At 40.6% G+C, this 27181-nt stretch overlaps 1 protein-coding gene across 4 annotated transcripts in view; it reads right to left on the bottom strand.

The window, feature by feature from the left end:
- Window positions 1–27181, bottom strand: part of lipeb (lipase, hormone-sensitive b) — a 50995-nt gene that overhangs the window by 19775 nt on the left and 4039 nt on the right. For 2 of the 4 annotated variants that reach the window (XM_051719998.1, XM_051719999.1), the window contains exons 2-11: window positions 17451–17494; window positions 14322–14563; window positions 12958–13242; window positions 10884–10974; window positions 9951–10096; window positions 9383–9568; window positions 6821–6973; window positions 4559–4703; window positions 3688–3915; window positions 2622–2762 (exon numbers count right to left, since the gene is read on the bottom strand). In XM_051719998.1, the coding sequence (XP_051575958.1) occupies window positions 2622–2762; window positions 3688–3915; window positions 4559–4703; window positions 6821–6973; window positions 9383–9568; window positions 9951–10096; window positions 10884–10974; window positions 12958–13242; window positions 14322–14563; window positions 17451–17484 (1651 nt within the window). In that variant the 5' untranslated portion in view covers window positions 17485–17494. The remainder of the gene's footprint in view (window positions 1–2621; window positions 2763–3687; window positions 3916–4558; window positions 4704–6820; window positions 6974–9382; window positions 9569–9950; window positions 10097–10883; window positions 10975–12957; window positions 13243–14321; window positions 14564–17450; window positions 17495–27181) is intronic. The other 2 variants (XM_051719996.1, XM_051720000.1) reach the window with 2 other exon arrangements.

Raw genomic sequence — 27181 nt, 5'->3', positions numbered from 1 at the left:
ACTCTGAATTTTTCAGCATACCAAGAGATTTTGGACAATTCCATGCTCCCAACTTTGTGGGAACAGTTTGGGGATGGCCCCTTCCTGTTCCAACATGACTGCGCACCAATGCACAAAGCAAGGTCCATAAAGACATGGATGAGTGAGTTTGGTGTGGAAGAACTTGACTGGCCTGCACAGAGTCCTGACCTCAACCCGATAGAGCACCTTTGGGATGAATTAGAGCGAAGACTGCGAGCCAGGCCTTCTCGTCCAACATCAGTGTCTGACCTCACAAATGCGCTTCTGGAAGAATGGTCAAAAATTCCCATAAACACACTCCTAAACCTTGTGGAAAGCCTTCCCAGAAGAGTTGAAGCTGTTATAGCTGCAAAGGGTGGGCCGACGTCATATGGATTAAGAATGGGATGTCACTTAAGTTCATATGCGTCTAAAGGCAGATGAGCGAATACTTTTGGCAATATAGTGTAGGTTGCACGGCGCCGTTTTGTGGTGCGTTCTGCATATCATGGAGGCCCATGCGGCCCCATTCCAGCCCACCGGGAAAAGTCCCGGTTCTCCCATTGGCCAGTCCACCACTTGTTCAGTGTGAAAACATGTAGGTAAGCCTATGCCAATATTCATGTTCATAATTAATAGATAAGTGTGCTGTTAATCTACTAAAAATAAAGGTCATTTTTCACCTGAATATCACAGTAATTATTTTTTTAACATAACAGAAGAAAAAAAATCATATTTAATAGTGTTAATTCTTGGCGAAGAGCTACAGTACCCATTAGGCCTGTCAATTGGGCAGAAAAATTCAATTCAAATTTTTACTTTAAATATTTTCAAAATTATAATTATATTTGAATTTTAAAGTCAGCTGATTTTAAAATTTACGTTGTTGGTCCATATTCTCAAATGTTAAGTCAAAAGTAAAATGGCAGGGGAGATCTTCAAGACAGTTCACAAGGTGTTACATTTGCACTGATGACACAGTATATTACCCCAGACTCAAGCTTCATAATAACAGCAAAATACCACATTGTTTTTTATTCATTACAGTTGTATGTAGGGTAGCAGCAATATTCCCAGATAGCAGTGGAATTCGGCTGACCTCAGTGGTGAAGCTGCTATGAGTACAGGCAAGGGTTGTTCAAACAAACGGAACACAACAGACTGAAATGGAACACAACAGACTGGAACCGAACGCGAGGATCTCGAGGCACACATTTCCAAGTTGTACATCTTTCCTGACAAAGCGTTTAAAATACTCATTGCTTTATCTGAGAAATGCTTATAAGAGAGCAAAACACAATGGCCAAAGACCCCCACCTACTGTAAGGGGCTGTTCACACCAAACGCTTTTGCAACCATCCATTTGTTTTTCTATGTAAACACGCACAAGATGAACGTATTTGTTTTGCTTTGTTTTTGTATATTCAGCATCTCATGCAGGAGCGCTGTTTTTTAGATGTGGTGTCTAATTAAAAATAACTTTAAAAAGGATCTTGAGACACCTGCTTTCTGTTAAACTGTATATGTTGCGTGTCTAGCCTTTTTTAGCGCAGGAATACGATCGATTTTAAGTCATCGTTAGTGTTGGCACACATCCAAAATTTGCATGCACAGTTTTAGCATTCAAAAGAACTTTTTGTTTTTAAATTTGACAAATATTCAAATTTCTAATTTTAATTTGACAGCCCTAGTACCCATGATCCTGCATAGAAAGATCCACCAATAAAAGGCAAACAAAGTGCACCAAAAGAGCTCTGCAGCAAATATATACAACAAACTTAAAATAACTTTAAATCATTTTTAGTTCAATTACATCATCCATAATGCATTATGGGATTGTAGTTTATTCACACATGAAAGCAGGTAAGTACAGTCTTGTACATTTGTCTTTTTGTCTGATTTTCAAATACTTTTTTGCTTCAAAGTTTGTAATGTTGTGATTCACCTCGAATCTGGTTGGTTTGGTTCATGACTTTTATTTAGAATTTCCTATGGAATCCCTATGAAACAAACTGAATGTGAAAAATACTTTGTACTGTGGATGGGCACTGTTGTGCTCTACAGGAGAGACCACTGAGGTCAAAGTGAAGCTGAGATAGAAACCGTAATAAAGAAGTACCGGCTACAGAGAGACAAGCAAGAAATCATGGGATTGTGGGCACCACAGGCAATTTCCTAGTGTGCCTAGACTAGGCTTCCAGAAATTATTCATCAGCCTTCATAGACAACAAAGGTAGACTGAACCACAACTTGCATTCAGTGATGATCAGTTAAAAACACTCATTCAGTCAACACATGCTCAGACAGACCACTTTCCACAACACCATCTGTGGGTCACGCATCACAAGCTGGGGAGTGAGTTCGGAAGCTAACACATATAGCTCTGAACAAATGGCAATTATCACCATGGAGCCAATTATATCAAGCAAAGTGCTACAAGGGATCTGTGCACATTAATTTAAACTTAATTAAAACAGATCAAATAATTAGCCAGCTGCACTATTACAAAGGCATTATCAGTGTGTATAGGTATTAAAACAAAAGACTGACATTTTGATAAATACCGTTTTAGTCTAAAGTTAGAAAACACGATCTGCTCTTTTTCCCTTACGCATAGGTACCTGAACTTCCTCTGTCCAGCAGAGAATGGATCCAGTCGGAGGCCCCCTGTTTGAAGTCTTTGAGACGCAGGGCAGTGTCTCTCCTCACCATGCTCAAAGTGCTCACCTTCTCCACCTGTTTCTCGACCTGTGGCTCTGTGCCTACATACACACATACACACCACAGAAGGACAGAAGGGGACAAAAGCAAATAACATATTTGTCGAGTCAGGACTGCTGAACAGAACAGGGTTAGACTCAGACTTTGAGTACTCAGTACTACGATGACATAGAGGACAATAATAATCAAGAAGAACTCAAACATTTTAGTACAGCTCCCTAAAAGAGAGCAAGCCACTGTGAGTCTTATAACAGAGATGTTTCAGACAGATCATGACTGTCTCCTTCCACCAACCAAAAGTGAAAGAACCGATCGGCTTCTTTGAAAACAAAACTAAATAGTTTAAGTAACTACCATTGCAATCAGTATATAAAACTTTTTAATATTAACTGTATATATTTTTATCTGGATCATTTAAATGTCTATATTTGCTTTGGTGATTGGTGGATTGGATTTGCATGAATATGTAAAGCACTTTGAAAAATATTTTGAAATATTTTGATTTATTAATATAAATATTATATTGGAAATATCCAGTAAAGCACTGAATAGTAAATAAAAAGAATTATTAGAATAATTTTAGAGTAATTTGTAAAATGGATTACTTCTATATTTATATATTTTTGTGATTTCTAGGGTGTTTTCATATTATTTTCTGCATTATTTAAAGGGGAAAAAATAACAAGCCACGGGCCACTGACTTGACTTTGTCATTACTATGATTAACAAACAGTACTAATCGAATCATTTATAATGAAATACAAACCTATTAATCTATTCCTGACATGTGTGGCTTCACTTAACGTCATCCATCTTCATTAAGGTGTCTACCCTCACTAAACTGAGTTTGAATATGCTAAAGTTTTACTAGCCATAAATTACACATCAACCCTGGCCGCTGCAGCACACGTCACAACACAATGCTATTTGTCATACAATCCCATTATGCTTCTACTTCAGACTGACCTGCATAAGCACTGAGGCAGCGTGAGAGCACACTGAGGGGCAGCAGAGGATCTATGAGGGTAAGCAGGCGAGAGGGCGAGGCATACGCGGTGAGCAGGGTTGCTGGGTATGCGGCGACGATACCATCTGGCATGCGCACACCATGAGACGCGGCCTGCATCGACACGGTGACACACAGATTTCCACCTGCACTGTCACCGGCCAAACACACACGCTCACCAGTCCAACCTCAGGACAAAATGGAAGAGGGGAGGAGGAGAGAGGCGCAAATTAGAAAATGAAGTGAGAGTGATTAACAGATCAGAGCAAAACATTTTGAAAGATGAGAGAGCTAAAAAGATAAATACACTCCATAATTCTTTACTTAAAATGAGGTCACATTTTCATCACTGATTTTAAGGCACTCTGGCTTGGTTTTCACACCAATGACACCCAAAGAGAATTATTAGCAATGTGTGATGTCGAGACAGATAGCAGAGGTGAGAGAACAGAAATGATATGTTTATGCTTCTGAAGTCAGACTGGGTGTGATCTGATTTTCAATAGGCTTCACAACGTCTTTGTTCCCTATGAGATCTCGACAACAGCATAGCAATTATTAAGTTGATTATGAAGTTGGTTCAGTTTTTTGTCTTATACCTTAATCATTTTTCTGAAGTACTAATGAAATGACTGAATGAAATAATGATAATCAAATGAATTAAATGAACACTATGAAAAGCAGTCTGGGAGATGGTTGAAACTGCCTTTATCACCAGCACCCTTTAAATAAAATAGATGAAGAGAGCATGTCTTTGTAACATTAAAAGAGGTAAGAAAAAAGATATAAATAAGAATCACTGAACGGACCAGAAGGAGCTATTTCTCTCACCTAGCAGATTGTGGTTCTTGATGGCCCAACAGTAGGCATAAAAACATTCCTCCAAAGCCCGAGGAAACGGTGCCTCAGGGGCCAGGGAGTAGTCTACTGAGAGGACAGCTGCATTCAGATCTTGAGACCAGCTCCTCAGATAGGGCTGGAGACAGACAGAGAGACAGAAATGAACAATCAAAACTACAAAATTCATAGTCTTTAGTAATGCAATACATTATGATAGTCATAGATCAGACAGGACAGCTGCTGTGCAGTTAAATGTCTGTAACAAGAAGGCTGACTAGCAGGGTTAGAAATTTTCTCCCCTTTTCTCCCCATTATGGCATGCCCAATTCCCAATGTGCTCTAAGTCCTCGTGTCTCAGTTGCCTCCGCGTCTGAGACAGTCAATCCACGAATCTTATCATGTGGCTTGTTGGGCACGTTACTGCAGAGACCTAGCACGTGTGGAGACTCCACGCACAACTCACCACACGCTCCACCGAGAGCGAGAACCACATTATAGCGACCACGAGGAGGTTAACCCAACGTGACTCTACCCACCCTAGCAACCGGGTCAATTGGTTGCTTAGGAACCCTGACTGGAGTCACTCAGCATGCCCTGGATTCGAACTTGCGACTCCAGGTGTGGTAGTCAGCGTCTTTACTTGCTGAGCTACCCATATAAGCTTCACATTTCTGCCTTTAAACCCTCCAACAATTGGCCCCATTCGCTTCTATTGTAGGTGTCTCACTTTAACTCTGATTTCTGCTTTTCAAAAGAAGTCAACATTATGCCACAGATGTTGTTGACTGAGCCTAATTCGTATGGAACTCTAAATATTACTCTTAGTATGTGACATTAAAGGATGACACACAGAATGTTAGCCTCGGTCACCATAAATGTTCATTAAATGGTGGGTCTTTTGTCCATAAAATGAAAGTGACTGACGACTGAGGCTAACATTCTGCCTAACATCTTCTTTTGTGTTCCAAGGAAAAAAGAAAGTCACATGGGTTTGGAACAACATAACCCCTGGCAAATTATCACAATTGTCATTTTTGGGTTGAAATTGTCATTTCTGCCACTGCTGGCTTCCATGCAGACTGATGGCAAAGATCCACATTTTTAAATTCTGAACTGCTTCCCCAGAAGTACATGCAGAGAAAGTAGCTCTCTAGCTCGCATGCCTAGTTCCTCTCTGAACCCCTACATCCTCTAGTTTCCTGCACTGTCTTAAGGACTCTGTGTGACTACACTGCTGACAAGACAGAGCCAGAATCAGAGTCTTCAACACTAAATGCTCATTTCAAGTGGTTCTGTCACCCTGAATGTCTGTCTGACAGTGTTCAGATGCCTCACCAAGAGTCCTCGTAAGAAAACACACTTAGGGAACAAACATGCTTCAGTCTCAGTCAGTCTCTTTGCCTCATTTCCTCTCTCTCTGTTTTGTTTTTGTAGCTTAAGACATGATGTGTGCTGACAGGCTTCACAACATGTTGCTCTGTGTGCCAGTTACATCTTTCATCAACATGTGCCTTTGTTGAGTGGTGCGCTATCAAGCAGCTAATCCACTGTTTCAAGAATGAAAGCTCATGCTTGTGTGTGTGTGTGTGTGTGTGTCATGGAAGGTGAATTTTGCATGAGTACGGTGTTAATCTGATACTTGGGACACAAGACACAACGAAACACAAATGACCAACATCTTATTCCACTTGTGAATTAGCCATTCTGCATAATACTAAACAGAACAGGCACTATTCAAAACCCTTGAATGAATGATCAGATGTAGATGGTGAACACCGAGAGACTGCTTTCTGACTAAAGACTTCTCAATAATGGATTAAATAAACAGAGAAATGCCATGATCAACTCACAGTCACATGGCTAAAATCAATCTGAAAGTTAAGAAATGGCTTGTAGACTCTAGTATAGTATCTAACTTTTAATCTATATTTTTTAGTATGTCTTATATAGACCAAATAGGAAAATAATGAATATCTCACAAGATTTTTTACATTTTCTGAAAAAAATGTGAGTGGTGCTTGCCAATGCAAACTGTCTGGAGTGATTCTAGGGTGTTCTAGGTGGCTGCCAGGATGCTATACAGTTGCTAAGGTGCTCCGAGTTGTTTTTCAGAAAAGGTGTTCTGGGTGATTACCAGGGAGTTGTTAGATAGTTGCGCAGTGGCCCAGGTCAAAAGAGACCTTCCCCAAGTTTTTGAAAATACCCTAACCCCAAATATGAGCAATAAGTGAAGCATGAGGAGTGGAGAGGTACCTCGTGTGATTTGGAAGTCTGTGCCACAAAGCCTCCTCCATGGAAGTGCAGCACCAGCCATGGGGAACGAGGGCTGCGCTTACTCTTCAGGCCCAAGGAGAGAGAGATGTGCCCCCCTTCTGAGCGACACATTGCCAGCAGCTTCTCGCTATCCTGAAGAAACAGTGAAATCAAATGGAGTTAAGCAGAAAAAACAAAAAACAAAGACCTGCTGAGCTGTGGAGATTATTTCATTGCAACATAACTTCCTAAACAATATGTCATTTGCAGCTCCTTGATGTCTCTGTGTGCAAACTTAGAAGCAGATTAACTCACTCGTGCCCCACACGGGCAAAAAATCTCTTTCAGCCAAGAGAGACAAGTAATTTAACCCCACTGACAGCACAGATCTTAAATAAAAACATGTTTACAGAGCTGCATGATCAATAGGAGTTCAAAGTGTGTAAACCAAAGTCATGTAAGCTTTTCTAACCACTATTACAACCAAGTCATCTACATTACATCTAATTCAAGCCCTCCCCTGAGACGAGAGGTACTTAAGGAATTAGAGGGCTTAATGTAAAGGATAAAAAGGAGACACAGGGTGCATCTCAGTCAGCTCCCTAGTTTAGTAGTCAGGGCACTGTTTAAGGAGTTGACCATTTCTAGGGCTGTATCAATCGCAAAATTGCTCCAGTGCACTGAAACGTTCGCTTCCTAAAAATTCCCAATATGCACTGTAAAACCAGGGAGCATCATTGCTCACTATGTTCCCTTACCAGAAATGTCGTCATGTCTTCTGAAGTCTTTCAAATCATTAGAAGACAACAACAAGTGTAAAAATATAAAGTCAGAGTCTTTTAAAGTCTTATTTTCTCTTTAAAAGAGATATTGTTTGTAATGTCTTTCATCCATAAAGATATCTTCTGGGTTCAAACTTACAAGCAGATTAACTCACTCGTGCCCCACACAGGGAAAAACTCTCTTTCAGCCAAGAGAGACAAGTAATTAAACCCCACTGACAGCACAGATTTGAAATAAAAACACGTTTATACAGCTGCTTGATCAATAGGAGTTCAAAGTGTGTAAACCAAAGTCATGTAAGCTTTTCAAAACACTATTACATCTAAGTCATCTACATTACATCTAATTCAAGCCCTCCCCAGAATGCACCGTAAAAACCAGGGAGTATAGTTGCTCACTATGATCCCTTACCAGAAATGTGTTCATGTCTTCTGAAGTCTTTCAAATCATTAGAAGACAAGAACAAGTGTAAAAATATGAAGTCAGAGCCTTATTTTCTCTTTAAAAGAGATGTTGTTTGTAATGTCTTTCATCCATAATGACTATGAAAGGGAAAACATCTTTTAAATATTAAGAGTTGTTAGAGGTTAAAAATACACTCCTTTATATTTGTATTTCTTTATTTCTGTCAATCATCTTTCATAATAACACTGTAGGTTTAAATGTCTTCATCAAAATGCACAATGGTGTCATTTATACAGCGATGTTGATTAATACCAGCTGCGTTTTAAAGTGCACCTCATTATGACCTATGCCGCTGTTCATTCCTCCAACTGACCATATTTATTTATTTAATGACAAGAGCAGGTAGAAAAGAAAATTGACTATCAAACAAAAAATTATTATTCAAATTAAAGTTCATACTTGAGTATGACTTTAGCTTTTATGAGGAGGAGGAAGAGAGTCAGATGAGACTGTTGTGTTTTGAGACCAATTAATGCATGGTTCAACCAAAAATGAAAATTCTGTAATCATTCAGACACCCTCATGTTGTTCCAAACCTCCATGGCTTTCTTTTTTCCCTATAACACAAAAGGAGATGTTTGGCAGTATAAAAGCCTCAGTCACCGTTCACTTTCACAGTATGGCAAAAAGATGCAATGAAAGTGAATGATAACTGAGAAAAACATACTACCTAACATTTCCTTTGGTGTTCCAGGTAAGAAAGAAAGAAATTTGTGTTTAGAACAACATGAGGTTGATTACAAGACAATTTTAATTTCTGCATGGATTCTCTCTTAAGCAGTGTTGGGAGTATTTGGATTTCAAAGTAATTAGTTAGTGTAATCTAATTACTTTTAGGCACAAAAAGGAGTGTAACACATTATATTTTAAATTCTTGTAATCAGATTACAGCTACTGACTTTCAAGGAAAGTAATTAATTTTAAGAACATTACTTAAGATATACATTTCTAAAAAATATATTATCTGTGTGTAATACAATTCAAATATGAATTCATATATTCATATGTACGTCTGTTTGCATTTCTGTGACAGATGAAAGGTGTGCGACAATGAACAAGCAGAAATTAGACATTATATTTAATTTGTTGAGCAGAAAAAAAAAATGTTTGTGACTAGTTTTTTAGAAAGTAACTTAAAAGTAAAGAAATTAGTAATGGGATTACATTTTCAGTGAAGTAATCAGTAAAGTAATCTGATAATTTTTAGAGAAGAAGTTAGTCATTTGTAGTGGATTACTTTTTTTAGTATCTTACCCAACACTGCTCTTAAGATGCATGTTTGGATGTCAGTTTTATCTGTGTGAACAGTTGTACCTGTCCTTCCCTCAGCTCATAAGAGATCAGTCTCATTTGGATAGGTGCTGGGCCGATATGAGCTGCCGGAGGAGACACAGTCACCATGTGGGTAGGATCTGATGCCAATGGCAGGTCAAAGGCCATGGGAGGCACAGAAAGAGCTCGATTCACCTTCACTTGTGTGGCCGTCATACACACCAGACTCTTGAGAGGAACAGAGGAAAGGAGAGATGAGATAAAGCACCGTTTCACTACAATGCAAATTGAAATGTATTAAAAGACGACTGAAAAATCTAATATAGGAGCTTGGGTGGGTTATTGCTGTCTTATTATCAGTCATGTGTTCTGGATGAGATCTGGACAGCTGTAGCAAAAAATGTCAATAGAGTTTCATCACTCAAAGGTATTGAATCTGAATCAGAGCATAGTTGTGGCAAACCCACCTGTCACAGCATAGACCCTAGTGTAAAAGACCCCATTTTGGTTACAAAGTCAATTTTGACAAAATGTGTAGTTACAGCATTTTGCCTTTGCAGGGCAGTGTGAGTGTAGTACACTGAAATGATCTAAGATGTGTAATACTGACTGAAAGCACTTCAGTCTCTGTAATGTTCCAGAACGTCTTCCAAAAATGAACGTCGAGATTCTGTGTGATGCGTTCGTACTCTTGACCTCTCAGTTCAGGGTCAATGGCGTACTTTCCAGAGGTTAAGAATGAACTGGCTGCTACACCTGAGAAATACAGGCAAACATAGACAGAATAATAGCTGTTTACATAACTGGCATATCACGTCACGGTATAATTTGTTGGCCAGGGACAGTAATATGGAAGGGAAAGAGGTGAATGTGGGTAACCAATCAAACAGAAACACATAAATAACAGCTACCACCTGGAAATTACATAATCATACCTTGACAAGCACACATTAGCAATGGGTTTAAAATTGACAATCAACAACAGAAACTGAAAGTCATCAATAAGTAATTATCTCTAATCATAGTTATGCTTCATGGTATTTATATAGAACATGATCAAAAAACATTAGTTGTAACGTGGTACCCTTTTGTAAGTAAGGCACAGGCAAAAGTCACACTTAAATCACCTCTATAGTGGGGCAAAGGGTATTCTAGCAGGATGGAGGACAGGTTAGGGAAGGACACAAGTTTCTCTCATCCACACTGCCCTCCATGAGAGCTACTCACCATATGGTGCAATATCTCCTGCCTCCACTAGGGTGCAGCATTGAGCACAAGAGACAATATTATAATGCCTCTGAGGGTCAGTGTGCTTTGATGGCTTTTTTCTTGATCACATTTCAGGCAGAGTAAACATAAGCATATAGGTTGGGCCTTTATTACATCTGTGACTAGTGAAAACCTGTGGTGCAGACAGTATAAGTAGGTTTATGTAAATGAGGTTTATTAGGGTTTAAAATGACCATGCTGCCTTCCCTTTACACCGAAAATACATGAGGTAGTTCAGCATCAGATGATGTTGAAATTGACAGTTTCCACTGACCTATCCCTGACTGATGCTTCTTGTAGTTCTCTCCGAAGGCCACCAGGCTTATAGCAATTGACTGCAGGCATGGACGGATGGCAGGAGTAAACTGTATAGAGAGAGAACAAGATAATCAGATTTGGAAAACAAATGCCAGCTGGTTTCAGACACAGCTAAGGTCAGAAGCCAGGGGGCAGGATAATGTCCATACAATAATGTTCATCAATTACAAATAAGTGTGAACTGATTGCCATGATTTTATTTGTAAAATATCTTTCAAATTTCAGACTGTTACAAAAGGCTGTGAAGTGCATGTTTATTTGTGGCCACTTTAAGTAGTAATGTAGTCAGTTACATCATTGCACTGCTCAAGTCAGTGGAAACGCAGGCCAATTTTGAGAGAGGTTTGCAGATTCCCTGTCTTGAGCATCAGCTCCAGCACAAGAACTAGCACCATTTCAGTCGAAAACAGGAAAAGTGTATCTTCAGAGGTTAAAAAAAGGGTAAACAAATTGTAGACTTAAAATCAACTAGAAAGTTACCAATACAACAAAGGGAACTCTCAGCTGGCACACCAGGGGTCGTTCACTCAAACAAAAAACAAAAATGTTTTAACCAGCTTCAAATAGTATGTGAAAAAAAAAAATATTAGGAATGTGTGCTCCATTCTTGCCTTATTTCACCTAAAGTACAGTGCATCCGGAAAGTATTCACAGCGCTTCACTTTTTCCACATTTTGTTATGTTACGGCCTTATTCCAAAATGGATTAAATTCATTATTTTCCTCAAAATTCTGCAAACAATACCCCATAATGACAACATGTAAGAAGTTTGTTTGAAATCTTTGCAGATGTATTAAAAATAAAAAATGAAAAAAATCACATGTACATAAGTATTCACAGCCTTTGCTCAATACCTTGTTGAAGCACCTTTGGCACCAATTACAGCCTCAAGTCTTTTTGAGTATGATGCTACAAGCTTGGCACACCTATTTTTGGGCAGTTTCTCTCATTCTTCTTTGCAGGACCTATCAAGCTCCATCAGGTTGGATGGGGAGCTTCGGTGCACAGCCATTTTCAGATCTCTCCAGAGATGTTCAATCGGGTTCAAGTCTGGGCTCTGGCTGGGCCACTCAAGGACATTCACAGAGTTGTCCCGGAGCCACTCCTTTGCCAAGAGGCTGTGTGCTTAGGGTCGTTGTCCTGTTGGAAGATGAACCTTCGCCCCAGTCTGAGGTCCAGAGCGCTCTGGAGCAGGTTTTCATCAAGGATGTCTCTGTACATTGCTGCATTCATCTTTCCCTCGATCCTGACTAGTCTCCCAGTTCCTGCCACTGAAAAACATCCCCACAGCATGATGCTGCCACCACCATGCTTCACTGTAGGGATGGTATTGGCCAGCTGATGAGTGGTGCCTGGTTTCCTCCAGACATGACGCTTGCCATTCAGGCCAAAGAGTTCAATCTTTGTTTCTCATGGTCTGAGAGTCCTTCAGGTGCCTTTTGGCAAACACCAGGTGGGCCGTCATGTGCCTTTTACTAAGGAGTGTCTTCCGTCTGGCCACTCTACCATACAGGCCTGATTGGTGGAGTGCTGCAGAGATGGTTGTTCTTCTGGAAGGTTCTCCTCTCTCCACAGAGAAATGCTGGAGCTCTGTCAGAGTGACCATCGGGTTCTTGGTCACCTCCCCGACTAAGGCCCTTCTCCCCCGATCGCTCAGTTTGGCCAGGCGGCCAGCTCTAGGAAGAGTCCTGGTGGTTCCAAACTTCTTCCATTTACGGATGAATTTTGAGTGTCATGGCAAAGGCTGTGAATACTTATGTACATGTGATTTTTTTCATTTTTATTTTTAATAGATTTGCAAAGATTTCAAACAAACTTCTTTCACATTGTCATTATGGAGTATTGTTTGTAGACTTTTGAGGAAAATAATGAATTTAATCCATTTTGGAATAAGGCTGTAACATAACAAAATGTGGAAAAAGTGAAGCGCTGTGAATACTTTCAGGATGCACTGTACACACATTTACTTTTTACCACGTGCTAATACTGTGTTTCTAACCTTCAATTCAGTATCTATAAATGCAACACACCTGAAATCCAACACAGCGGCCATAGAAGCAGCCTTTGTGCATGGAGGCGGACTCTCTGAGGAAGCTCTGACTGAGGCCGCTCTCCTCCTGGAAAAAGAGGTTGCCATGGCTGTTGTCATGAAGCAGTCTCTGAGCTAGATAGAGCAGCGCCCTGAGCTGACACAGAGCGCTGCAGTACGCCTCCATCTCCACCGCATTGTGTCTGGTACGGAAAAAGATGCTTCGTCTGTTGGATGTGATATAGCGTCCTTTATTGATGATTTGGAGGAGGCAGCAGCGCACCACCTGAGGAAGAGGAAGACAAAAATTGAATGAGATATGAAAGGAGCAGTAGTAGGAAACACAAGGCCATTCAAAAGTATGATACATATTCCAAACACATTTTACAAATTCATTATGGTCAATGGGGGAAGAAAACATGTAAAATACAGGGAAAGTTTGGACTGGGTGGCGCAAGACAAAAAAAAAACGCCTTAAAGCTGAAGTGTGTAGTTTTTCAATGTTCAAATTCTTTCTCTATAAGTAAGCCATTTTTAGGTGATATACCCTAAAAAAAAAGATCACGTTTACATTTATTCATTTAGCAAACATTTTTATCAAAAGCGACTAACAAATAATTATGCATTGGCTTCAGCACATATATTATCACTGTGGTGCTATCAAAACATTGCTCTGTTTGTTTGAGCATGCCAACAAGCCCGACATAGCAACACTGACAACCAATGGCATGAGTTTGGGGCGGGACTATCTGATTGGCCAACCATTGACAGATTGGGGGAGTGTTTGGGAAACCGGTTTGAAAACGTACATTTCACTTTTGATAGCTGCAGAGTACGTAAACCAGTTAATCATGATTCAATAATTAAAATGAACTGTTTTCAATAGGGAGAAAAACAAGAATGATAAACATGCAAAAAGCCTTCTCTTCCCCCTCATGCCAACTCATTAAAGGGTAAGTTCAACCAAAAATGAAAATTCTTTCATCATTTACTTATGCCTCATTCCATTTAAGATGTGTATGACTTTCTTCTGCTGAACACAAACTGACATTTTTAGAATCTCAGCTCTGTAGATCCATACAATGCAAGTTAATAGTGACCAGGCATTTGAAGCTCCAAAAAGGAAATAAAGTCATCATAAAAGTAATCCATAAGACTTCAGTGGGTGAATCAATGTCTTTTTAAGCATTCCAGTTGGTTTTGGGCAAGAACACACCAAAATGTAACTCCTTTTTCACTAAAAATCTTTGTTTGTGTTCAGTAAAAGAAAGTAAGTCGTATCTTAGATGGCATGAGGGTGAGTAAATGATGAGAGAATTTTTATTTTTGGGTGAACTATCCCTTTAAAGACAGTGAGACAAACACCTTAACAAGGGAGCGATATCCGTTGGCAGGAATATGAGGGTCAAAGTCAAAATGGTGGTAGATGGCAGCAAATCCAGTGATGACAGGCTCCAAACTACGAGCATGCTCCTGAATAGTGGTCATGGCATCCACCAGGTGCTGAGCTGCATTCCCGGCTTGGCCCTTAGTGGCCCCCGAAAAAAAGGTGGCATTCTCTTCACACACGTCATACAGGGCAGTGAACACCGCCTTGGTGTCCATCACTAAGGGGATCAGATGGGTTAAGGACAAAATAATTACTTCAGATTGGTACGTACACAGACACAACACTTAGGCTAATACGGAGATTAATTTTAGGGCAAAAGCTCTAAAGGAAGGGTTCATGTAAACTTCTGTTACAGCTCAACCATGAAATCAGTCTTTATTTTTTTAAATTTTTTTTTAAAGCACTTTATATTCACTCACCTAATCAGAGATCAATCAATTCAAAACTCTGCCGAAGTACATCTATACAGCACATCTATGACATCCTACATAATAGGTCCTAACACTTTCACACATACTGTACAACTACACCACTAAAGAGTTTTACTAGGACATATTACAATACATTTACGTCTTGAGAAAGCTGACTTTTAAGAAAACTATTATTGACACAGGAAGTGCAGAAAGCTATAGGCTAGAAGAGGAAAGAAGCTGTGGACAACATCACAGGACATAATACTGAGTTACTAGAGACGAATGGTCATGAGCCAGCTAACACTTGTGCAGTCATCATACATTCATGCACATTACGCTTATCAGGATTGACACATCAGATACAGTGACAATATAGATGAGTGATAATCCAGAAAAGAAAGGTATCTCAGTTCTAACAAGATTATGACAGGTGACTTAATAAGACATCCTAAATAATTTTCCCTCAGTGTGCATCAAACAACCTAACAAGAGTTGGTGGAGATGCTGACGGGAATCACAGCACCCAAAACACACCTGCTGCATTACATTTTCAGCATCATTTAGTGTTCAATCCCCTAAATACCTTCCCATTTGATGCACATTAAGGTTCAAAGGTTTAAAAAAGCAGTTATGTCCCATGTTCCACTCTCTTTCTCTTCCTATAAGACTTAAACTCTCAATTTTTCCGCTCTGCCAAGGCATCCTCTCGTGGTCCCTTACTCTCTCTGGCTGTCAGTGATCTCTTCAAATGGCAAAAAAAACAACAAAAAAAAAACAATATGCCTTACTGTCTCAAGGGCCACATCTCTCTTTCTCCTCCTTTTCTGTGGCCTGTCCTTGGTCCAAAGGCTGTAGCTAACCAGAACCTGACAGATTCATGTCTTAAATCTAGTGATTTGGAGGCAGATAAATGACTTAAGGCTTATTCACACCAAGACTGAATTTCCAGTGCAAATGTTTGTTCTGACTGAACCTTTGAATAGGAACAATGGATTCCCATGGCGTTATTCAAACGCTTTTACTCCTCTTACGAGCAACAACTCTGAATTCAATGCAAATACGCAGCAAATTAATAATATAGAAGCTGTGAACAGCTTAAAAATCTTTTTAGAATATTTATGTTATGGTCTGATGCCTCATATTATATAATATACCTGGTGTTTTGTCTTAATATACATTATTTAATATGTATAGTACTGTGCCTGTTACATTTTCCTGGCATTAAAAATAGCAGTGAGGTTCAGCAATTCGTTTGGAATAAACTCGTAGTGAAATATGACATAAAAAGACTTTTTACATGCAATAAATACTACGAGTTTAGACAAACAAATTGCTGAACCCCACTGCTATTTGTCTTCTTTTATATTATTTTTAATGTTATGAATCATATTTTATGCTATACCTGTTTTACTTAATGTACATTATTCCACATGTATTTATATCTCTGTCCCTTGTTATCTGATCCAGGCATTAAAAAAAGAGGTGGGTTCGAGAGTTCGTTTGGAATATACTCGTAGCAAAATACATGCATATATATGAAGACAGAAGGCACAGGACGAATGCAACAGCACTCCTTGCTCCTTTCACGCACACGCACACACACAAAATAGATTCTAAATTCCTCTAAATGCATCAAAAACATGGAAAGAACCTAATGAAAGAGTTATGCCAAATTAGGTAAATAAATGCCCGAAATGCATTAAATAAATGAATTAGTCAGTAGTTTGTCTTGCAAATTTTTCAAATATTTAGTGTGAATAGGTGTGAATTGTCCTTATGAATTTGAGAGATGGACTGCTGACGAAAGGTCTATTCACACAGAAGACCGAAACAAATAAAATGTAAAAAATGTCACCCCTGTGCAGTAGCTGCCAATGTATGAGATTAGTATATTAAACGCGGTTAAGGCATTTATTTACCTAATTTGGCATAAATGTTTCATTATGTTCTTTCCATGTTTTTAATGCATTTAGAGGAATATACTGTAGAATCTGTGTTGTTTTGGGCAAGTGAAATGAGTAAAGAACACTCTTGCATTCGTTTGGTGTCTTCTGTCTTCATACAGTATTTATGTATGTATTTTGTTACAATTACATTCCAACTCCCAAACCCAGCTTCTCTTTTTTTAATGCCTGGATAATACAACAAAAGGTACAATGATATAAATACAGTTGATATAAAAAAAATCATATAAAAAAGTAGCATAAAATATGATGCATAACATTTAAAATAATATAAAAGAAGACAGCCTCATGTCTTCACTTTATTTAATTATTGCATATTGTATTAGATTCAGAATTTCTTGTACGTGGTGGGAAAAATAGCACCGGTATAGCTGTATGATTTTTTGTTTTTTGTTGAGCGGAACACAATGAAACAAGCTGTTCTTTTCTTGTACCCATCTACAGCCCAAGCTTGCCCTAACCACCTAAGTCAAACTACTGTAAGCAACACTTGCATTTTCAATGCCAGTGCATTAAAAATACATGAATAAAACGTATCAATAAAGCATACACCACAACGCACAGCAGAAGGGCAACAACACACTTTTTAAAGTACACAGGGAGGTTTAGCAGAGCTTGAAGTGTGAGAACCTACAACCTAAAAACATCCCAGGATGCATAACAGAGCACATACAAACAAAGAGACACACACACACACACAGACTGATCCCTGGAAAGTGAACATTACCCTCTTCTGAACTCATGCCAGAGTTGTTGTGCATCCTGTCCGCTCTATACCAGCATAGCCATGCAGCCAGAGAAATAGAGACATGGGAAGGAAGGGGGGGGGGGCAGCAAAAGGGAAAGACAGTAAGATGGGATGTTTTGATTGGACGCTCTCTCTTCCCCTCCGTCCCACCCCATCTCCTCCAATCATAACGTGACATTCTGTCATTTTAAGTTTCAATCATGTTGACTCTTACGTCATCCCCTCTACTTTTCTGTGAACTCTTCCTTCCTTTATTTTCATTACTCTTAGTCCCTGGAGAGAACAGCTTTGTTATTTTCTCCCATACCAACTGTCTCTCTGTTCTAGTGAGGTGAACTTTCACCCAGTGTACAATAAAAATGAATTACTCACTTCAACATGCCCACATGTACCACATGTACATAGCTGCTGCCATGAGAGCCCTTGTTTGTTGTTTTAAGTATTCAATATGGGGATTCATCACAAAAGTTTGTAGATGTTACTGCGGTGACTTTGCTATTGCAGAACAGTTAAATATTTTCAATTATGAGTCTCAAACAGATTTTTTACTTTTAAAGCTTTTAAGGTAATCTGATGGAAGACCAGCAGAATGGTGCATTGGTCGATGTGCCATCTATTGTGCTAGTGTGAATTTGCTTCTTGTTTGGTCCAACGGATATTTGTTTTGCTATGGTGCGAAAGGGGCATTTGCGAGCCCCTCTGCACACTGATTTGGTGTCAAAGTTGCCTTAACTGTGTACTAAGACCAACTAGCCTCAATCTCTGTCCTTCTTTAAGTGCAAACCCTCAATTGGCCGAATAACCTTTGCCTCTATTGGATGTTCCAGTACAGGGTGTCCAGTGACCTTCACCCTAACTGGACGACCCAAAGTTGGCCCCTTTTTTCGACATGAGAAAGTTTAGACAAACAAAGACAATGCCATTTAATAAATGTATGTTCTTATTGCTACATTAAAAGTATTTTTGCTGGATAGGCGATAGCCGATTTTAATGAATCACACACTGAACCTCACTGAATGCAAGAAATATAATATGGCGAGACAGTATTTTGCATGTCACACTGTACCATAAATCAGTTGATGGTAGTAAATGCAGCTGAGTGCATTAAACGCAAGCAGAGCGCTCGTGACTTTTGTGATTGTGGCTAGTGTGTGTGTGTGTGTGTGTGTGTGTAAATGGTCAAAATGGCCATCTTGGTAACAAATTGGAACCCTGAAAACAGAGTAATGTGCAGTGCTCGAGGAATTTGCGAACTTAGGAAAGCTGCACTACGGAACTTTGGGCTCTCTAGCAACTGTGGTTGAAAACTAAAACTGCAAGTAACTTGCGGAGGAACGTTTTACGTTAGTTGTGTTTCAGCACTGCTCTTTTGCATGGATAAACCTCATGGTTTGAGGTTATCTGGATTTTGCCTGTGATCACTCAGAGATATTCAACTGCAGAGCCGAAGTCATGACGTGCTATTTCCTCTTTGATGTCATGTTATTCAATTAAACATTTATAACCAAGATATTACTTGCTTTGAGACAGATAAACAACACTCTTATTTACATATTTTAATATGATTATTCAAGTGTTTTATCCACCATACTTTAACATTTGTATTGTACTACATATGACCCAAATTTAAGAGATGAAACTCCTGATATGGCTGATACGAATTCAATGGAAGACACTTAATTATTTCTATATAACAACATACAGCCTCAATGGACAACGCAAGTGAACCGTAATATTACAATAGTTGGTCTATGAGCTGCAAACAATAAGACTGTAATATAAAAACACAAAACGAGGATTCAATAATGATGGGGATGAAATATACTTTATTAAACATGAAAATAATATTACAAAATATACAATATAACAGTTACAATAATAAATAGTTTCCTTATTTCTTTGGCAGTAAAGTTATAGTTACACACTAAACAAATTAAAATGTACATTACTGTGCTATGAAATTATTACATTATTAACATAAGAAATTAGAAAACAGCGGAGCGCGCACACACAAACACACATTTAGGGAACCTCAAAAATCTAGAAATGTTATAAAATACTCTGAAGTCACGTAAACATTTTACAGTAAATTCACTGGAAAACGTAGCCTGTTAAACACATTGCGATTACAATAACACAATATCCCTGAGTAATGGCCAATTCATTAAAGCATGACATCCAATAAAGCTTCAACAACCCTACCAGAAAACATGTCCAAGCATTATAGCAAGTAAAAAACCTTGCCAAACAGTTAACAGCTAAACATCCATTCGGAGACTGCTGTCCTACCACTGCTGAAACTGCTGCCACTTCCCTAGGCGACATACACACACACACACACACAATGTAGTAGCTGATGCTTCTTTACTCTTCTTACGGAGATGACGTTAGCATGCAAGGATGAATGACACAAGCCTGCAATTTTGCGTCAAATCTGACCCGACAGCTCAAAATATAAATCATTACTGTAAGCTTACCGTAGTGAATCGGGGTAAGGCAAGGACAGGGTTTTGAACACAGATTTTTCTATGTACTCACTAAAAAACAAAAAAAGTCACGAACCAGGACATTTGTGTTTTTTACAAAATATTTTATTAAAGAGATCAAGTCACGTGGAATCAAAACTTCCTTGATATTTTGACATATAAGAAGTCATTGTACTATAAAAACATATTGCAAGTTTCAGAACTCAAAACTTCCTCTCCAGTCCAAAAAGAGCCCTTGTGCTGCCAAAACAGTGCCAACCGGCATCTTAGAATAGCATTCTGAGATGCTATTCTTCTCACCACAATTGTACAAAGCAGTTATCTGAGTTACCATAGACTTTGTCAGTTCCAACCAGTCTGGCCATTCTCTGTTGACCTCTTTCATCAACAAGGCATTTCCATCCAAAGAACTCCTGCTCACTGGATGTTTTCTGTTTTTGGCACCATTCTGTGTAAATTCTAAAGACTGTTGTGCATGAAAATCCGAAGAAATCAGCAGTTACAGAAATACTCAAACCAGCTCATCTGGCACCAACAATCATCCATGTGATTATCTAATCAGCCAATCGTGTGGCAGCAGTATAGTGCATAAAATCATGCATACACAGGTCAGGAGCTTCAGTTAATATTCCCATCAGAATGGGGAAAAATATGATCTCAATTATTTGAACCGTGGCATGATTGTTGGTGCCAGATGGGCTGGTTTGAGTATTTATGTAACTGCTGATCTCCAGGGATTTTCACACACAACAGTCTCTAGTAGTGTTGTCAAAAGTACTGGTACTTTGGTACCAAGTCGAAATTAAAATAAAAAAGATGTAACGATACCAGCGTTTCTGCAGTACCGGTGGTACTGAGCACCAACTCAATCCAGTACCAGCGCACAGTATGACTGACACAGGACAGCTTTAAAAAGCTCACAGGCTTATTTTGAATGCATGCTCTGTTACTCCTTTAACACTGAAATGGACAAATAATCCAAGTGACGTCCTAGTGTGATTTATTAAACCGCAAAAGGCTACAATCTTACTATGGACAAGCTGCATACTTTAAATAAATCCGACCGTTCATCCACTAAAAACTCCACAGACATTGAGAGTCATTCACGTTGTAGGAGATGACAGAGCAGAGCACTTATCCATTGTGAACCACACAGCACATGTAAAATATATATTTATATAATTAAATCATAGCATTTGCGCTTTAATCTCAACTCAACTTCATTTATATAGCATTTAAAACAACAGAGTTGGCCAAAGTGCTTCACAGTAATAACATTTAAAACTTAACATTTCAAAATTACCACATACACAAACACTAGTAGTCTAAAATAAAAACACTCCAAAACTGTGTCCTACATTTCATTTGTCTGACTCAAAGGGCAGTGTAAAGAGATGAGATTTCAGATGTGACTTAAAAGTCTTCAATGATCACACTGGGCTGTGTTGCAAACTGTTTATCTGGAAAAGTGAAGCGTCCAACAAAAAACGTTTTTTTCACTTAAGTTTTAAGAATTAATTGATTAGACACCATTTTGATGATTAAATTAAACTTTAAAACATGTTCTGGAAAATAATAATAATTATTAAACTATAATAACTATAATAATATATTTATTAAAAAGCATATTTTTGCTGTGGTATCGAAATTGGTATCGAGAATCGTGAAATTTCACTGGTATCGGTACTGAATACTGAAATTTTGGTACCGTGACAACACTAGTCTCTAGAATTTACTCTGAATGGTGCCAGAAACAAAAAACATCCAGTGAGCTGCAGTTCTGTGTATGGAAATGCCTTGTTGATGAGAGAGGTCAACAGAGAATGGCCAGACTGGTTCAAACTGACAAAGTCTACAGTAAATCAGATAACCGCTCTGCACAATTATGGTGAAAGAATAGCATTTCAGAATGGGTTGGGGCGTATGTGTCGTCACGGTGAACAGATAGAGCAGTTGAGGTACTTCAACTCTGAAGGTGGTACTATTGTTACTATAGTTTGCTTTTAACCAACAAAAAGATTAAGGTCCCCAGACATTGTGGTGTTCCTGGTTGTGGAAAAACTGCATCTCTGCATAGCCTTCTGAATATGGGACTTACCAATATGGGATTTTGTGTTTTGTTCAGCACATTTCTCTAAGAATTATTTTTAGAACTATTTTGATAAAGACTTTGCAAAGACACTTATATTGAAAGATGGAGCAGTGCCTATATTTGTCACGATAGTATTGCCGATGAGTAACACATTTATTACGGTTTCTGCCAGAACTTCCTGTATTTTGGCCAACATTAACATTAAAAGCCCATTATCCCGTATTTAAGCAGCGAAACATTCGAGAGTGACTGCCTCCCCCGGTCGACCGGCGAACATCCGTATTTCCCATTACACGGGATGCATATTGAAGCGAACACTCAATAGAGACAAACACCAGGGTTGACCATCCATTACAGCTGGATACAGATTTATTAACCCATCACATCTGCAGTGTTAGTCTGGAATATTTTGACTGTTTTCAGCTTTAAATAGCACTGTTGTATCACCATATCTTGTATACCTAATAAAGTAAGTATTCAGGAGTAACTGTTTTTACAATACAAAAATAAATACTTTTCCTAAATAATAGTAATAATTAGAAATAGTTTGTACAGGGTTGTTACACACTGCTTTTGTATAATGTCTGCACTATTGGGGTTACAAAAGTACGTTATTGGAGATTAGCCTCTGGGAAATCTGAATTTTTCTTTTGTGTTACAAAACCAGCTTAATTTTAACATAAGCTACAAAAAACATTTGCAGTAATCTTACGTAGGTGCATTCTGCAATGTACTCAAAGGTCAAAAAACACACATTTCTATTAATTGTGATACTGAGAAAAGAATTACACTAAACGAACAGGGCTGTCTCATGATAGCTCTATGTGAGGAACAGAGTGAAAATGAAGGTTTAAATAGCTGAAATCATCCTCTCAGTGAAGGCAGACCTAAAAAAAAAATTAATTTACATCAAAACATTTGGATGTTGCAGTAGTTAACAAGATACACAAGAGCCAATGGCATTTGACATCACTGAGGTCAAAGCTGTCGAAACGCTTGAGGCAGCAAGTTTTATGTTTAAATGAGAGCAGGATTTGAGTGTTACGGCAGATGGGCATGCAGAACGCTGCATAAAGGCTTACATTTGGATCTGAAAAAATATTTTTTATGATAATTTTTTATGGTGCTTCTCTTATTTTTTAAACGCAACCAAAGTCCCATTCAAGGCAAGTCAGTCCATGCGGCCACCATCTTGAGAATCTCCTATGGATACAAGCGACATCAAACTACAGTGCTTATCTACTTGAATCAGGAAAGGCCGAAATCTCCAGAACGGTTGGTCAAGATAATGATCAAAGAATATATTTAAAATCAGCAGCAAAATCTCACAACAATGGCATCATAAATTGTGCTTCTTTAGCTCTGATAATGCTAAAAAGTGCTATTATTCAAGCTGGTCCAGCTCATGCGCGTTCTCGAGTTGACTGACAGGCGACGTTTGTATCTAAAAGGTGATTGGCTCTTTTACCTATAAGCCAGATAAATAGTCACTGATGCAACTCAGACATTCTGAAAATTCCCTTTGTCCAACAGCAAACAAAACAATGAGCAAATAGGCAATAAATAAATAAAGCAATGCGTAACCGATGACTGAATTTTCAAAATATTTTATTTTAATATGTAGCCTTGGGTACATTTTTTGAATACTCAGAAATTAGATGAGTACAGCATCAGAGTAACATTCAAAATATGGACAAATGCTGATGTTTTGAGGATGCAGGCAATGAACAAAGGAGGACATTTTGGTAGCACAACTAAAAAGGCGCTATAGAGACGTGTTGAAACTGACCAGACCAAACTTGAACTTTCTCTCTTAATTTTACATATATTCAGGACCACATCCTTTATTAATTCCCTTGGCAATAAAAGACAATGGAAGGCAAGGAGCAGACCTTTTTACCGGTTTACTTTGTAAATGTGGTCAAACCATCTCAACAGGAAGAGAAAAACAATGCACTGGCCCTAACATCATTGAAGAGTTTCCCCTCGCTCTAATCCTAACATGTGTAAACAACTTACCAACACATACACAATGTAAGCAGACTAATCTGATCAATATAAGAAAGTACAGAAAAAAACCCTCTCTAACACTTAGTATTTTTCATACTATCCATCTGCACAGTCACTTTCTACTCTGTGAGAATGGAAAACTGAGTCAAAATTCCCTTCTTAACCTCAAGACTTGACAATGCCTGAGTGAGTTGGATAACAAATCCTCTCCGGGACATACTGAGCCAGGGGTCTTGGTGAAACCTAAATGCAAACAGCCAGTGCCATGCTGGTCGATACCAGTAAAATGTCACAATTCTCGAAATCTTTATTTTACATACACCGATGAGCCAAAACATTTTGACCTCCTGCTTAATATGCTGTTGGTCCTCCGCATGCTGCCAAAACAGCGCCGACCCGCAGAGGCATGAAGATGTCCTGTGGTATCTGGAACCAAGACATTAGCAGCAGATCCTTCAAGTCCTGTATATATGTATATACAGTTGAAGTCAGAAGTTTACATACACTTAGGTTGAAGTCATTAAAATTTATTTTTTAACCACTCCACAGATTTCATATTAGAAAACTACAGTTCTGGCAAGTCGTTTAGGACATCTACTTTGTGCATGACACAAAGCAGTTCTCGACAGTGAAGCAGCAGACGGAGGCTATCCGGCACATCCTGCCCCGGCGCGGCTCAAGATCCCACACCCCGCCTGCTCGTCGCCAAGGCCGTCCCCCTGCGGTGACTGCACCGGCTCTGCCGCAGCCCACCCCTTCGGCCCGGCCCCTGCGTGGAGCCCACCGCAGGAAGAAGACGCCACCCGTCTCACGGCCGGCCGCCAAGAACCCACGGAAGGCTTCGAAGCACCCCTCAGACGGGCGACCTAGCGACGACGAAACCAACCTTGGAGCTGGTAAACAGACCACAGACCACTCCATCCCCCGGTGGAGGGCCGGGAGGAGAATCTTTTGTTGCTTTTTCATTTAATTTCACCGCATGCCCAAGTAGCTGCAGTACCCAACAGTTCAGCAAAAGAGCGGTTTCCTCGTTCCCTGGGTCACATAACCACTGTGCACGGCTGTCATCACAACCACCGTCCATCTTTTTATCCTTGCAGGGTTGGCGCTCCAGCGGCAGTCTCCCTGCCCCTGCGTGCCCAGCTGTGGCACAAATCTGCCCCCGATGTGACAATCTCCACGGGTTGCGAGGATAGGCCTCTTCCTCCCCCGTCCCAGGCTGTTCCGGGGGTGGTCACAAGGAGCCAGGTAAGTGCTTCGATGTCCCTGGACTCAGCATGGCCACAACATGGTGTGGCACCTCGGGCTCCGCCCCACCGCGAGGCCCCACCTGCCGGTACGTCCGACGAGATTGTCCCTTTGGTCCCCCTCGCTCGGAGCTTGGATGCGTGGCTTGCGCTTTCCAATCCATCGTGATGGTTGATCCGGACCATCCGACTCGGCTACGCGATTCAGTTCGCCAGGCGTCTGCCCAGGTTCAGCGGTATCCACTTCACCTCGGTGAAGGATGAAAATGCTGCTACCTTGCGCGTAGAACCTGTCCCTCTGGCCGAGATGAAGAAGGGGTTTTACAGCCCCTACTTCATTGCACCGAAAAAAAGGTGGTGGGTTGCGTCCAATCTTGGACCTATGAGTACTGAACCGGGCTTTACACAGACTCCCGTTCAAGATGCTGACGCAAAAACGCATTCTGGTGAGCGTCTGGCATCAATATTGGTTCGCGGCGGTAGACCTGAAGGACACGTACTTCCATGTCTTGATTCTACCTCGACAGAGACCCTTCCTGCGGTCTGCATTTGAGGGTCGGCGTATCAGTACAAGGTCCTCCCTTTCGGTCTGTCCTTGTCCCCTCGCGTCTTCACGAAGGTCGCAGAGGCAGCTCCTCCCCCTGTTAAGGGAGGTGGGCATTCGCATTCTCAACTATCTCGATGATTGGCTAATCCTAGCTCACTCTCAGGATATGTTGTGTGCACACAGGGACCTGGTGCTTTCACAACTCAGCCGACTAGGGCTTCGGGTCAACTGGGAAAAGAGCAAGCTCCTCCCAGTTCAGAGCATCTCTTTTCTCGGTTTGGAGTTGGACTCGCTGTCTCGTTGACAGCGCGCCTCACGAACGAACGCGCACAGTCGGTGCTGACCTGTTCGAAGGCGTTCAAACAGAAAACAGCGGTTCCACTGAAACTCAGAGGCTCCTTGGGCATATGGCATCCTCAGCGGTGGCCACTTCGCTCGGGTTGATGCATATGAGACCGCTTCAGCACTGGCTTCAGACTCGAGTCCCGAGATGGGCATGGCACCGTGGGACACATCGCGTGGTCATCACGCCGATCTGTCACCGCCTCTTCAGCCCTTGGACCGACCTCGCGTTTCTACGGGCAGGCGTTCCCCTAGAGCAGGTCTCCAGGCGCGTCGTGGTCACGACAGATGCTTCAAAGACAGGCCGGCACGCTGTTTGCAACGGGCACGCAGCCGCCGGCTTATGGATGGGCCCGCGGCTTCGTTGGCACATCAACTGCCTCGAGTTGCTGGCAATTCTGCCCGCCCTGCGGAGGTTCCGGCCATTGATCCAGGGTAAGCACGTGTTAGTTCGGACAGACAACATGGCAACGGTAGCATATGTCAACCGTCAAGGCGGTCTGCGCTCCTGTTGTATGTCACAACTCGCCCACAGTCTCCTCCTCTGGAGTCAGCAGCACCTCAATTCACTGCGAACCACTCACACCCCGGGCGACCTCAACACTGCAGTGGACGCGCTGTCATGGCAGATTACCCTCAGGAAAGAGTGGAGACTCCACCCTCAGGTGGTCCAGCTGATCTGGAGTCGATTCGGACAGGCACAGGTAGACCTGTTCGCCTCCCAAGAATCCTCCCACTGCCCGCTCTGGTACGCCCTGTCCGAGGCACCTCTCGGTATAGATGCGCTGGCACACAGCTGGCCCTCTGGACTGCGCAAATATGTGTTTCCCCCAGTGAGCCTACTTGCACAGACCCTGTGCAAGGTCAGGGAGGATGAGGAGCAGGTCGTCCTGGTAGCACCCTACTGGCCCACCCAGACTTGGTTCTCAGACCTCACGCTCCTTGCGACAGCCACCCCCCCCGGTGAATTCCCCTGAGGAAGGACC

The sequence above is a fragment of the Myxocyprinus asiaticus genome, chromosome 16 (genome assembly GCF_019703515.2).
Source record: "Myxocyprinus asiaticus isolate MX2 ecotype Aquarium Trade chromosome 16, UBuf_Myxa_2, whole genome shotgun sequence".
Lineage (NCBI taxonomy): Eukaryota > Metazoa > Chordata > Actinopteri > Cypriniformes > Catostomidae > Myxocyprinus > Myxocyprinus asiaticus.
The sequence above is the reverse complement of the archived record's forward strand: the minus strand, read 5'-3'. Positions and strand labels throughout refer to the sequence as shown.